At 38.9% G+C, this 13,418-nt stretch overlaps 1 protein-coding gene across 11 annotated transcripts in view; it reads left to right on the forward strand.

The window, feature by feature from the left end:
- Window positions 1-13,418, forward strand: part of gpat2 (glycerol-3-phosphate acyltransferase 2, mitochondrial) — a 183,986-nt gene that overhangs the window by 137,014 nt on the left and 33,554 nt on the right. For 9 of the 11 annotated variants that reach the window (XM_085294945.1, XM_085294944.1, XM_085294953.1 and 6 more), the window contains 6 exons: window positions 4,496-4,602; window positions 8,025-8,135; window positions 8,369-8,439; window positions 8,534-8,644; window positions 9,069-9,191; window positions 12,435-12,534. In XM_085294945.1, coding sequence (XP_085151071.1) covers window positions 4,528-4,602; window positions 8,025-8,135; window positions 8,369-8,439; window positions 8,534-8,644; window positions 9,069-9,191; window positions 12,435-12,534 — 591 coding nt within the window. In that variant the 5' untranslated portion in view covers window positions 4,496-4,527. The remainder of the gene's footprint in view (window positions 1-4,495; window positions 4,603-8,024; window positions 8,136-8,368; window positions 8,440-8,533; window positions 8,645-9,068; window positions 9,192-12,434; window positions 12,535-13,418) is intronic. The other 2 variants (XM_085294954.1, XM_085294955.1) reach the window with 1 other exon arrangement.

Genomic DNA, 13,418 nt, shown 5'->3' on the forward strand with positions numbered 1-13,418 from the left:
CAGTAATTCGTTGCTGTCTGAATTGTTCACATGGTGTGTTTACAACATAGTTATTTTTGTTTGCAGAAGGAAATCCTGGCTCTAAAGACTACCACTGACAGAAAAATATCCAAATGTGAAATGCTGCTATTTTCTGGGCGTTACCTTTGATATTTGATAGACAGGTTATTAGGCTAATTAGCTACCAGTGTCGGTTACAGCTGCAAAAGTGCGTCTTGATGACGTTAGTGTTCAGCATTACAAGGACTGTTGCAGGGTAGAGGGGCTTGTAAAGCTAATTTGTATGCTGTGGGGATTTCAGCTGTGACAGCATTCAAAACAAACACGGTAAACAAGTTTCTACTGCAAGAGGTGAGTTTTACAAATTCTGTGTTTGAGGTGATGCTGTAATTGTTACTTTTTAAGGTTATTGTTAGCTACTATAATCTTGTTGATTATTTAGCTATCAGTGAAATGCAATCCTTTTTTGCCATCAGTGCGGTGTTCAGCTAAATTCAGTATACGTAATGCGCTCTGACAGCATTCAGAGTAACCTTTCCATTTGTCAGATTAAGAGTGTTAATGTTGTCTTTGTGTATTTCAGTTTAAGTTCTTTAAGCTGTTCTGACAGAAACATGCAGTTCATTTCTGTGTGATTCCTCTGCTGCTTTGACATTGCCGTGGTTTAATAGAAAAATTTACAGTTTATCTTTTCAAGCTTTTGCAGAAAATCCAAATGATACCTGGATAGAGATTTAAGGAGAAACTCTTCCTGCGTCCCGCATGGACAGCAGTGTAGCTCATTGATTTCTGATACACAACAAGAGGGTCATGGGTTTTTACCCATCTAGGGCACACTTTCTTGTGTTTTTCCCTGGAGTTACAGTTTCTCTCATCATCTAAAATGATTTTTTGGTGCTGCCTATCTTAACCCTATCTGAAGAGTTTCATTTCAGAGTTGAATTGTTCTAGGAAGTGTGGAGGATGAATTTTAAACAAATGTATTCTGTTATCTTCTCTGTGTGCAGCTCCTTTACAGATAGATGAGCTGTTATTATTGTAATTATTGTAGCATATGTGTACGCTGCTTAAAAAATTAAAGGAACACTTTGAAATCATCAATCTCAATGTGAAAAAAGTCAGGCTCAATATCCATCTTGATATGGACTGAGTGAGGTGTTAGAAACTAGGATAACATATTCTTTGATGAAAGAACTAAATTGATAGACAACCAGAAAATCAAAGAGAGGAAAAAAAGACTTTTGCTAGAATTTCATTGCAGGAACTTAAAATGGTACTCAGTAGTTAGTGTGTTCCCTGTGTTTGAATGAATGCCTGACAATGTCGGGGCCTGCTCCTAATCAGACAACAGATGGGATATGGGATTTTCTACCTGATACTTAATGGCCTGGGTTCCAATTTCCAGCGTCGAGTTTGTGCGTCACTCCATGGATTTGCCTCCCCAAACCATCATTGATCCGCCATCAAACCGGTCATGCTGAGTGATGTTACACGCATTATAATGTTCTCCAGACATTTTCACGTCTGTCACATGTTGTGGTATTCTGGAATTCTACAGCAAATTCCAGTTGGGATTCACAATGCCAGACAGCAAGCACCGGATAGCTCCCTCAGGCCAACCTCAAGAAGTTTATTTTTGATTGTTTGGTCAAAGACATTCACACCAGTGGCCTGCTGAAGGTTCATTTTGTAGCTCTAGCAGTGCACAGCCGGTACCCACTCGGGGTGTGAGGAAGTTCTTTTTCAGTTTCTTAAATAGGACGTGCAAGAGAACATTTGAGGGGTTGCACCAAGGAGCAGTACATATAAAACAAATAAAGATTTTTATTTATTTATTTTTTAATACCGATGGGCCAACTGACCAGCTAATGTTTAATGTTCTCGGTCTGGTCAGCTTTGCGTATGTCTAATTATGCACCAGTCCATTTCATGCATCTGTGATGCATGCCCCACAGTGGCGCAGACAAAAATTCTGACAACCACACACTAACATGTTGTCAGCAAGGAAGCTCTTTGCTGTGAGTAAGTCCAAAGTAAACACTGAGAGGACCACCATGAAAATGTTTATAACAACAAATCTAATCAGAAAGTTAAATCACCCTCACTCAGCTGAACCTGAATTTTTTATAGAAACAAATAAAGGTTAAGTGGCTTAAGCTAGAGCCAGCAGCCTTGGTATGAGCAAAGGATCAAAAGCATTTATGAGGAAAATTAGGGAGATGAATGAAAAATGAGTAAAGGGTTGGTGTCCTATTGTCTCGTCACAAACATAAATAAAATAATCAAAATAACTGACATTTGTTTTGTTATCTAAATCTGTTGCACCTTCTTCTGTTTAGGTAGATAGAAAATGTCAAGTAAAGGTGGGCAACCTGTTTTCAGAGAATTATTTGTTCCTCCTCCCAGCAGCAAAATATACTATATTCAGTTGTTTATGTAAGAGGAGAAACCTGTAACTTACTAAGGTTTGGAGGAAATTGTAAAGTTTATTAATTTCATTTCATTAAAATATGAAAAAAATAATTAGCATTGAATAAAAGTTGATTTTGGTGTCATTTATAAATCTCGGAAAGAAAATTGGAAGCTGCAAAAATCAGTACTTTGCAATGTAGTTGACCGATGCCAATGGGTGCAACTCTAATTTGCAACTTTAAATCATGTAAAGCTACTCTAATAGTCCAAGAATAAAAAATATTTAGCAGGAAAAAAGCAATAACACCCCCTTTAAAGCCTCTGCTATTAACTCCTGGTTAACCCTACCCTAGACATGAATGCACCAGCTGACATCCCTTTGACTGCTGCTCTAAAATGATCCTCACTCTAATCTGTCCTGGCATCTTTTAATCTTATTAATTCTTAATTATTTCTCATCATGGGCCCACTTAGGTCTGAGCTGTCACGTTGGCAAACTACAGCATATTAATTAAATACTATAATTGATCAGTTAAGTTTTAACGAGTGGAAGAGTCAAGCAAGAATAAATATGAGTGCTCTAAGGAGGTACCTGCGGCCCAGATCTCAATGTTGAAGTGAATGTTTTTACACGACTGCATTAATTTCTGTACTGTATGTTGACTGGTAAGATGGCACATAGAAAATTAAAATCTTGTTTGCAGTGTTACGTTGACCTGGCCTTGGCATACTGCTGTCTCTAGCTGTTTCCATGTGGTCTTGTATTCCCTTGAGTGGATTATATAACCCCATTAGAGACTTTGCTGTTTCTCTGCCTGTGTAATTTACAGTTTTACACTCTTTACTCCCATTTTGCTGCCTTGTCTCTTTCATCACCTGCCGCACCTGTGAAACACTACAGAGCCCTGGGAAGCTCTTATCAATGTCTGCCATTTCCCACAGGAGTTGGTAATGAATGTGGGAACTTGAGCCAGTTGAAATGGAGCGTCTTCCCATGGGGAGGGCTTAAGTTTTAATTAGCAAAGTTAATAGGGCAGAATGGGATCAACACAGTGAAAGACAGAGATGCAAAGGAAGAGTCTTTCATTGTGCCTAATGAGACTCCTGAATTGCGTTGATGTAGCCAAAGAAAAAGGTTTATTTGAAGGCAGCAGCACACGTCTTCACCCTTTTGTAGTAGAATCAAAAGCCTTATACAAACCAAAGGTAATCTCTCTCAGGATGGTGGCTTTTATGCTTGCGTAGCTCTCCCTTTGGAGAGTGTGAACTTGAATTAATCTGAATTAAATCTACCTTAATTTCAGATGATTACTCACTTGAGCTCCACCACAGCCAGTGCTATCAATTAGATAACCTGTTTAAGCTAGATTGTATTACACTGTGACCTATGTTGCCAACACTCATTACTACGGTTCAGAGTGGGCAAGGGACCAGCATCAGTTACATAAGAGCTGTTTTTCAGCTGATGGCTATGTTCCCTGCTTTTAATGATTTATAACCTACTAGTGAGCATTCGTGCAGCTTCACCTGTGTGTTGCTGAGCAAGGACAGCCTCGAGTTCTTCAACATCTCTAACCTCTTAATGGCAGTTCTGTCCTTGTTTGATTCCTACTTGCATATAGAAGTAAGCAGAAAACTTTTAAAGTGAAGTTTGCCACTAGAAGTCCAATAAGAGGAAGCAATAGGAGACCAATTCAGTGATACTAGCAGCAAGAGGCTGATATCCCTTAATTTGAAAAGAATGAAAGGCGTGTTGAAGAATTTGAGAGAATTTGTGATGGTGCAGGGCAAGAAAAGGGTTTGTTAGGTGGGTGAAATTGTAGCTAAGGGCATTGGGAGATACTATCAAGAAGGAAGCTGAGATTGTGTGTGGATGAGTGTTTGTTATCTTAAATCGCAAGGTGGAAGTCTTTCTCTGAGCCCTATGAAATGCCTTCAAATTATTCCAAAAAGCACTAAAAACATTTACATGTGATCGCAAGCATACATTACAGTATAATCCAACATAATGTCAGAATGCAGCATTTTTGACATGACTCCTCATACTCTTTTTTTCCTACCCAATCTCTCTCTGTTTTTTTAGGGTTGTGGTTGTAAATCAGCAGGGGCCTCACCATGGAGCAGGAGAAGAATGATGGGATAAACAAAGACACAGTCCTTCCACTTCCAATTCAGCAGAATAGACCCGCTGTAAGAACTGCCTGCATGTCTCTCTCCCACTGTCATCTCCCACTTACTCCACGGGCACTAATCTCAAAAGCTTTGTTCTTCACAATCACGAGAGAACATGCGTGGCCCCTTGTGTTTAATTCTGTTTGATGTGCCAAATCAGTGGATGTGATGCATCAGTGAGTCATACATGCCCGTCAACAAATGAATATAATTTTTAAAGGAATACTGACGTTATGGTAAATATGCCTATGTATTTCATTGCACCGAAATGAGGACGTCTATACTGTAGCATTTTCACATCTGACTTTGTGTGTTAGGTATTCAGCTCTAGGCGATTAGCGTAGATCGGCATAAAGACTGAGAGGAAGAGGAAATCATTAACAAGCATTCAAAAAGGATTTAAACTTCGTAGTATGTATTATCTGTACAGAGAAATTAAAAGCAGTGGTTTGAAAAGGATAAATTTAGTCGCAGTATTTGCTACTAATTTGTTCCCTATAGATTTCCAGAAATGCAGATTTCTACAGGTGTCATTTTGAATGTTTTTAAGTCACAAAAAATATATATCTAATATAATCTATATTTGGTATGACCATATTTACTCTTCAACAAAGCCTGAACTTTCTTAGGCAAGCTCTCTTGTAATTTCTTCAAGTAGTCTTCAGGAATAATTCTCCGGGCTTCTCGAAGAACATCCAAAGCTCTTTTTTTGGATGCTGGCTGCCTTTTGTTCCTGTCTGTATAAAGATGATCGTACACTTCTTTAATAATGTCGAGATTTGGGCCTTGGAGAGGCCAATCCATGACTGATAGTTTGTGTTTTTCTATCTAGGTATGCTTTTACTGCATTGGCATTTTGTTTGGGATCATTGTCATATTAGAAAGAAAGAAAAGCTGTTGCCAATCAGAGTGGCAGGGTGAAATGTAAAATTATCTCAGAAAGTCAAGAGTTTTTCACAGTGCTCTGTCGTGCATCCTTTGACTTTGTGGATATGAATGTTGCTATTGAAATGAAAACAATACTTTTATAATATTTTTATAAGGTGTTTTTAGGATTCTGGGCGCATAAATGCTACAAATGGGTCATTTTAGCGCATTGGTTGGTGGTTGCCAGGCAACACAATGACGTCAAACTATCTGATCTTGATATAACCCTTCAGGGGCCTAAGATGTACCTGTGTGCCAGCTCCTAGCTGTGTAGGTGGACTTGGCGGGCCAACTCAGACAGATTTCATGTTGCATAGTAAGAGTTTGGGGTTTTCTGCTAAAGACGAAGTAAGCAAGCAGGACTGTTGCGTAGCTCAAACAAATCATGAGTTTAGCTCTCCTCAAGTCTTACAGATCTTTTAAAATTTAAATTTTACAATTTTGACAACAAGTAATGAGCTGCCAAGGTGAACAGCAAAGGCGAGTCGGGCTCTTGGCGCTGAAATATCTCTATGGCTCTAAATCAGTAGTGTCCAACATCAGCCCGCCAAAGACGACAATCTGGCCCACTGAACAGCTACTGAAAACGCGACATAGCTTTTAGACTTTTAGCTGTATTTTTAAAAGCTGATAAAGCAGAATCTATGCAGGATACAGATGACCAGGGTTAGAATCTGTTCTGGTCTTGGATGCATTTTGCTGGCATGATTTTATTCCCTAAGAGCCCCTGAGAAAGTAAAGAAAATATTTTGGGATGATCAAATCAGTACTCACCTTAATCTAAAAAACTGTTGTGGAAGAGCAGAAGTTCTTTCAAGTTAGCATGCAGATCTAACCCAAAGTCACTGGAAAAATGCAGCTGCAGTTTTTGTTACACAGCGGAGTGACAGAAAATACTGAGCTGTTTCACACACTTTTTGCCTCATAAATATCTTTGTATATAACTTCCTTAAATAGGTAAACAACAGTCTAATGTTTTCATTTTTGTGAGTTGATTTTTAAGTTTTCAGGATATAATAATGCACAACTAGAGAAAATTCCCTCTGATATGTAGAAGCCGAATAAACTTTTTTTTTTGCCCTCCTTATTGCGTGACTCTAACTGATGGTACATTGAAAGATTTTGTTTTGAAAGCATCACTACTTTAATTATTTCTATTCCCTGTCGAGTTTCCAAACACCACAGCTTATGAATGCAAAGCTTTGTGGCAGCTGAATAGCTCTGTGATCAGACTTCACAGCAGCATCTCAATGCACCACCAGGAGGGATTCATAGATCACCCCATGATTTTAAAACTCCATTAAAACTCACAAAAGTACAACAAAATTAAGTGACTCTAATCAAATCCAACGCACACGTGTTCCTTTTATGTAGCTTTTACTATATTGAGCAAGTTTCAAGGCCTTGAAACTTTCAGCAAAACTGAAATGAGCTAAAACTTTAAAGTGATGTCATGCCCAATAAGTCCACTCACATGCATTAAAAAACAAAATTCCTCACCAGGAAAGTGGTGATCACATAGCACAAGCCGTGCCAGCACAATGTAAAATCCCCTTCCTGTCTGGATCCGGGGCTTTCATTCATCTCTTGTTATGTACAACACTCTTAGCAGAAGAACAGAACTACAAAATAATAATCCAGGAAATTAATGACATATCATGGGCATCAGATCCAGATCGAAGCATTTCTACCTTCTCCTTGGAATGAGCAGACATAAGTGCGTAACTCTGGTCATCGAGCTGGGCCAGCTTATTTACACACAGGTTTAGCCTGATAATCCGCATGCCTCTCATTTTTTTGGTCTACCTCTTTTCTTTGTACTTTTCCCCTGAACGAGTATGGCCCTTTAAGTTATTGATAGTTCGATCCAAACTTTCATGATCATAAGGTTTTGTCTTTAAATTGACCTTATCTACCAGTCAGCTGCTCTCTTTTCTGGAATCCATCATCATTCAACTTGGAGAAAGTGTCATTGATCTTAGGAGATTGATTAGATCTTTTTTTCCCAAAGCCAGGCGATCACTCTGAATCCTGATCAACACAACACATCGACCATGATAATCAGTCGGTTGGCGTGTTTTATCGTACTGTACTGCAAATATTTGAACACCTGACCAGCAGTCAGCTTGCTCGGGGAGGCCTGAAGTGTGGTTGATTAGTATACAGTACACAGTCTGGCTTGTTGAGCGCATGAGCTGTTTGTTTGATTTGCACAGGGAGCGTCTGATACAGGGGCTCACATGGGAACTGTATTAATATTTACTGCACTGCTAGTAATGGCGTGCCGATATGAATTCAGAGTTAAACCAATCAAAGAGACAGAAAAAATTTCACAAGCTCAAAAGACATCAGGGTGCAACAAATTAAAGTCAAATAAGATAAGAAACATTAGTTTTAGCTTTATGTACGTAATAACATGGCAGTTGAGTGTTATTTCAAAAAGTGGATGTGGTTGTGGTTTTTCTGCATGTGACATCCTGTTTGTGTTGTGTCTGTTTTGTGTTTCTTCCCAGCTGTCATGTGGATTAAAGATCAGGAAAATGATGAAAACTGTGCCTCCTTGTTTGGGGAAGTTCAGGCCAGTTGTGGGCCAGTGCTGCCACCAGTGCACCCCAGACAGTCTGGTGAGTGTGCAGAGTAATTATGGATCTCTTTCACTGAGTAAAAAAAGCTGACTTTATATGGCACGCAAAGGTTGTGAGTATAAAGATCCTCTTGTAGCTATCCCCATTCACATAGTGTCCTTCAGCTATAGCCTTTTTTTATACAGTAAATTGGATTGTGCCCCACACAGCCCATTCGTGGTTGATGTTGACATTCAGGTCATCTATCTTTATCTGTTTTTGTCATTGCTTAGAGCAAGAAGCTTGGACAAAACTATTCCCTTGGTTTCCACAACCTGCTGAGTGTCAATGAGACACAAACCAGGTAGTATGAGAATCCACCGCATTCGGGCAAAGCCACACAAATTTATTTGGTCCCAGCGCTCTCACTCATGCTCATTTCTTTGAATTGTATGCAGGTATCGAGGCTGGCTGGTGCGGAGGGTGTGCTGTGCCCTGTTTGTGAGTGGGTGCAAGGTTTACGGCAGTCCTGTTAGCGGCAGGCTTGAGCGAGTCTGTCAGAGTCACAGGTACCTGAGGAGAAAGAGAGGGAGGATGACAGGAGTAGAGATGCTGGAGGAGAGTAAATAAATGATAGGCAGAGATACAGAAAATGAAACGGGTTCCTGCAGTTCTGCAGAGAGAGAATGAGAAAGGACTAGTGGAGATAAGACAAAGACATGCAAAGAACAGAAAAGTAAGGCTATCTCAGTCTATAAAGAGTGAACGAAGAAAGATGGGATAACTTGAGGAGAGGTTTCAATCTCTGTCACTGTTCCTCAGTTTGAAGCTGTTGTTGTCCCTCCTCCTGTGTAATTGAGTTTAACCTTTATGTAACCTCCACACTCAGGGATGGTGTTGTCGTCTTACTGGAAGGCTGGTGTTTGTCTAAGTGTAGCACAAATGAAGCTTTGTTCCGTATTAACCCTGCTGTCCTGTGACCATGTGTTTCAGGGTGAAGAAGGCGCTCACAGCAGAGCACAAAGCACCTGAGGGGGGAGACGGCCACGGGCAGCTAGATTGTCTCTCACCATTCCTCCCCCTCATTAACACCTGCATCTCCTCTGGCGTCTTAAGGTTTGTTTATGTGTGCATGAGTCGATTGGGGGGAAAAAAAAGCTAGGTTCAAAGATGGTTGTTTGTGTGTGTTTACTAATACATCACATTTGCATATTGATTCAGAGCTGTGCTGTGAGACCTTTCATTTAGAAATAACGAGTGAGATGTATCATATCGGTGTGCCTGAAGCAAAAATGGAGTTGCAGTCTGCAGCGATTTCTTTTAATGATTTTTTTTTAATCTTTTGATGCAGAAAAGATGAGCCTTTTGATGATATAACGATTCTAAAAGATTTTCACATCTTAATTTATGAGAAATTCCTATTTTATTCTCATTCATTCGCTGCTACTCCATAATGGCTAAGGAGTTAATTTTATGTATTTTCAACATTAAAGCAACATTGCTTTTCTAAAATGTAATTTAGGTCTATACGACTGCTTATCCATATGCATTGTTGTGATGCGAGTTGCTCAGTTTTAGAGATATTGCCTTTTCTTGAATATAACAGAACTAGGTGGCATCTTTTTTGTGATGCTCAAAGTGCCAAAAGATACTTTTTTTTTTTTTTTTTAAACTCAGCAGTGACAGCTGTTTTTTCAAATGTCATGGCCAGGTTACAAAAAATAAAGTGCAAAATTGTGCAGTTTCATGGAAGATTTTTTTCTTTTGTCCTCTCTCCATCTGCCAACTAAAAGATGCGTGCGGCGTCTTTTATTTGGAGGACATGATCGTTACTGACTTTTTTTCACAAGCCTCTCATCATGGGTAGATGCTCATTTTCTTCTGCGCAGTGATACAGTAAACGGGCGTAATTTGGTATAAAGAAAATAGTTCCTGCATGAAACTTTCTCTACTTTCATGAACGTGATGTTGATGCTGAGTTTTCAAATGTTTCCCCAAGTAACAAAATAGATTAATTGAGATTTATTCCCATTGTAATCAAGAGAAGCAGTATAAGAGAGAGACTGCATTTCAACAAATCCTGAATGGAAATCTAGGATTTGTTGGGCTTTGGAGAATTCTGTAATGGCAAAAATTATGTTTTTTTTGTTCCTGCCCTCAAAGAGCCAGTCAAGAGCCGGACAGGAAACTGAATTATTGCTGTTTCTGAATTTCTGCCCACACACAGTAAAAATACACCACAGTTTTAACTTTGGTTGTGCTGTATACGTACTTGTTTTTGACCCATTCTGTGGCCAATAACCTTCTCTTTTGCAGTAAATGTATAAGATCTGGATTTTTTTTTTCTTTTAACTTTTTTAAAAATGACGTTATCGTGAAAGTTAAACCTGCTTGAAGACCAGTTGGTATCATCCAGATAAGCTGCGGGCAACTGCAGTGACCAAAACGATCATACGTTGAAACCAAGCACACCATTGTTTTTCTTGTGACATTACCAATAAGTTTGATGTGTCACATTTCCTATTGGAAAAACAAAAGTTGTATCCAAGATGGCCGACTTCTAAATGGCCGCCATGGTCACCACCCATCTTGAAGAGTTTGCCCCCTCACATATACTAATGTGCCACAAACAGGACTTTAATATCACCAACCATTCCCATTTTATTACGGTGTATCCATATAAATGGCCCACCCTGTATTACTGGCGAGTGACAAGACTTGCCTGTAGAAGGACTTTGATGGAAGGCAGACATGTCCACAGCTAATATCTCCAAAACTGGGCATTCCAAAATAAAATGACTAAAAAAAAGAGCCATCTAAAAAATATCAGGTCAACTGTCCCTTTAAAGCCTCGACAACACCAAAGCCACCCATCAACTGATCCTGCCAACAAGTATCATTTGTGCACTCAAGGTCTTTAAAGCTTTTTCTCATTTTCATTGAGGGTTTATTCTGTCCAAAAACTATTAAAAACACATTAATGAGCCATTTGCTGAATGTTTTTTAATGACAATGAACATTAACAATGTTGCATCAATTGAACTTAGACCGTCCTTGTGCTTTGTAGGTTTACTGTGGATCAGTGTTGAAGAATAGTCCCCAACAAGCATGGAGAAATTAATTAAAAAGCCTCTTTTAAAGTGACGTGGCCATTCATGAGTCACTTTTACATCTTTCATTACATAGATGGACTGAATAAGTGAAAAATGTTAAGAGCTTAACTAACACATTGTTGGCTTTAGTGTTTTTGCAGTATTAGTTGGCGATACCCAAAAACGCACAGCTGTGGTTGCTATGACGAACAGGCCAATCACAGGCTCTTATGAATATTAATTAGCAACAAAATAGCCCAAGATAATTGCCAGATTCATTAAAAAAAATTCATTTCAGTAATTATGTTTATTTATGTTTTTTTTTTTTTAAACCAGCAGAAAAAGCAGAATTTGAGGCTCAGGGTTTCGGATTTCTGTCTTACAAGAATGTTCTACATTTTTGTACACAGGATTGTTTTAAGAATTTTTACTGGAAAAAATTGGAATAGTCAGCTGTCAGTGGAGATATGTAGATATCACAAATTCCTACTTCTTTTTGGTCACTCGGGGGAAGAACAATAGGCTTTCCAAACCCTAAATTGTGTTGAAGAGACAAACAGAAATGCTTATGTGCTACTGTAAGACAGCTCAAAGCTTCTTGTGTGACTGCTTACAGATGAATGCCTTTCTAGCTGTCAATCATCATGCTCTTCAAGATGACTGACAGCTGTTTGAGACACAAACTTGTCCACGGCTAGTGGACGGCGTGTTTTTGATCTCTGCACTAAGTTGTATTTAAATTGAAATTGGATGTTATGACTCTATCATCTCTTGGGACCATGTTTCTGTAGCCTCAGATAGTGTCAGAAATTCTTCAAATATCTAGTGAAATGAAGTGGAAACTTTATTTTGTTTCTAAAGAAACTTTTTGACTGTCTTGAAGTTTAAGAAATCTCTTCAATATTCAATTTCTCCTCGCTTCCTCAGTCTCCCTCATTTATAGACTTTGTCTCTATCTACATCTGTCATCCTCTCACACTTGCTGTTTTATTGCTTACTGATTCACTTCTTTCCTATGTCATCATTTTTTTTATCTCCATCCTTTTCCCCCACTTTCTCTTGCCCCCACCTGTCTCATTTACATAACATCACATTTAACACTGTCCTTTCCTCCCGTTTTGTGCTAAACTGTTTCCTAAATTATATTATTGGTGATTATTTCTCTTGGCTTCATTTGTCTATTACGGCCTTGTGTGCATCTCTTGTCATTAACTTTTTCATCTCTTCTTTCTATACATCCCTCCACCCACTATCCTCTTTTGACTAGATTCGTGTGCTGGGCGATGCTGAAGATGTTTGCTTCTGTGTTCGGCAGCATTCAAGTTAACCTCAACCATCTGTCGGCTTTACACAGAGCCTCACAAGAGGTACAAATTTCTATAAATGCACACACACCTTTGTAGATTAAATATCTGCTATGCTGAAGGGTGTCTCTTGCTGCAAAAAATGGAAAGTACACTGTGTGTTTGCACAGTGTTGATACTGGGAGGTTTGGCTTCACATTAGGCTGTGCTCTGACATCTATTGAGATGGTAAACAAGCTGCCGCCCCATTTGTAAACACATCTACTCCAAAAGATTTCAAGGTAAACAGAAATGTGAGAATATATTCGGTAAGGTGAAGTAAACAGATCTAATTGTCTGGAATCTTTTGAAAGTTGAGGTTTCTCCTGCTTGCCTTTTTATGTGGAATTATTTTCTTTTTCTCCTAACAAACTTCACACTTCACAATTACATGGTTGACTAAATAAACAGACGTAAATAACTCTGAATCAGGCTTAAAATGGGCATGAATGATTTCAGTGAGCGAGGTCTTCAGCTTTGTTATTGCTGAAATGTTGTGTGTGTCTAAAGTTGTTTTCACAGATAAACTCTGGAAAACGTCAGTACATTCAGGATGTTGTGTGAAGTTGTGCTTTCTCACATGTTGCACGCGGCAGTGCATGTGAAAACAGCTTCCGCTAACAGAAAACCTCAAATTCTTATGATTTCTAATGGTTTTCAAATACTCTGCTGTGAAATTAAGTTAATGTGACTTTTAAAAGTAAAAGTCGCACATCCAGTCCTGATGAATAAAATACTCAACTTGGAAAGTGTTTCTGAAATACAATAAGTAATTCACTGTGACATAACGGCAGTCAGTGGAAAACAAAAAATCTTCAATCCAGTGAGGACGGATTCAACAAAGATCAAAGTTCACAATTTAAATCACACGCTGATGCGCGGCTCAGCTGGCTGGAGTGTTCACACAC

This window comes from Mchenga conophoros, linkage group LG12 (assembly GCF_057382185.1).
Source record: "Mchenga conophoros isolate Kocher_MC1m ecotype Shallow Benthic linkage group LG12, M_conophoros_male_GT1.1, whole genome shotgun sequence".
NCBI classification, from domain to species: domain Eukaryota; kingdom Metazoa; phylum Chordata; class Actinopteri; order Cichliformes; family Cichlidae; genus Mchenga; species Mchenga conophoros.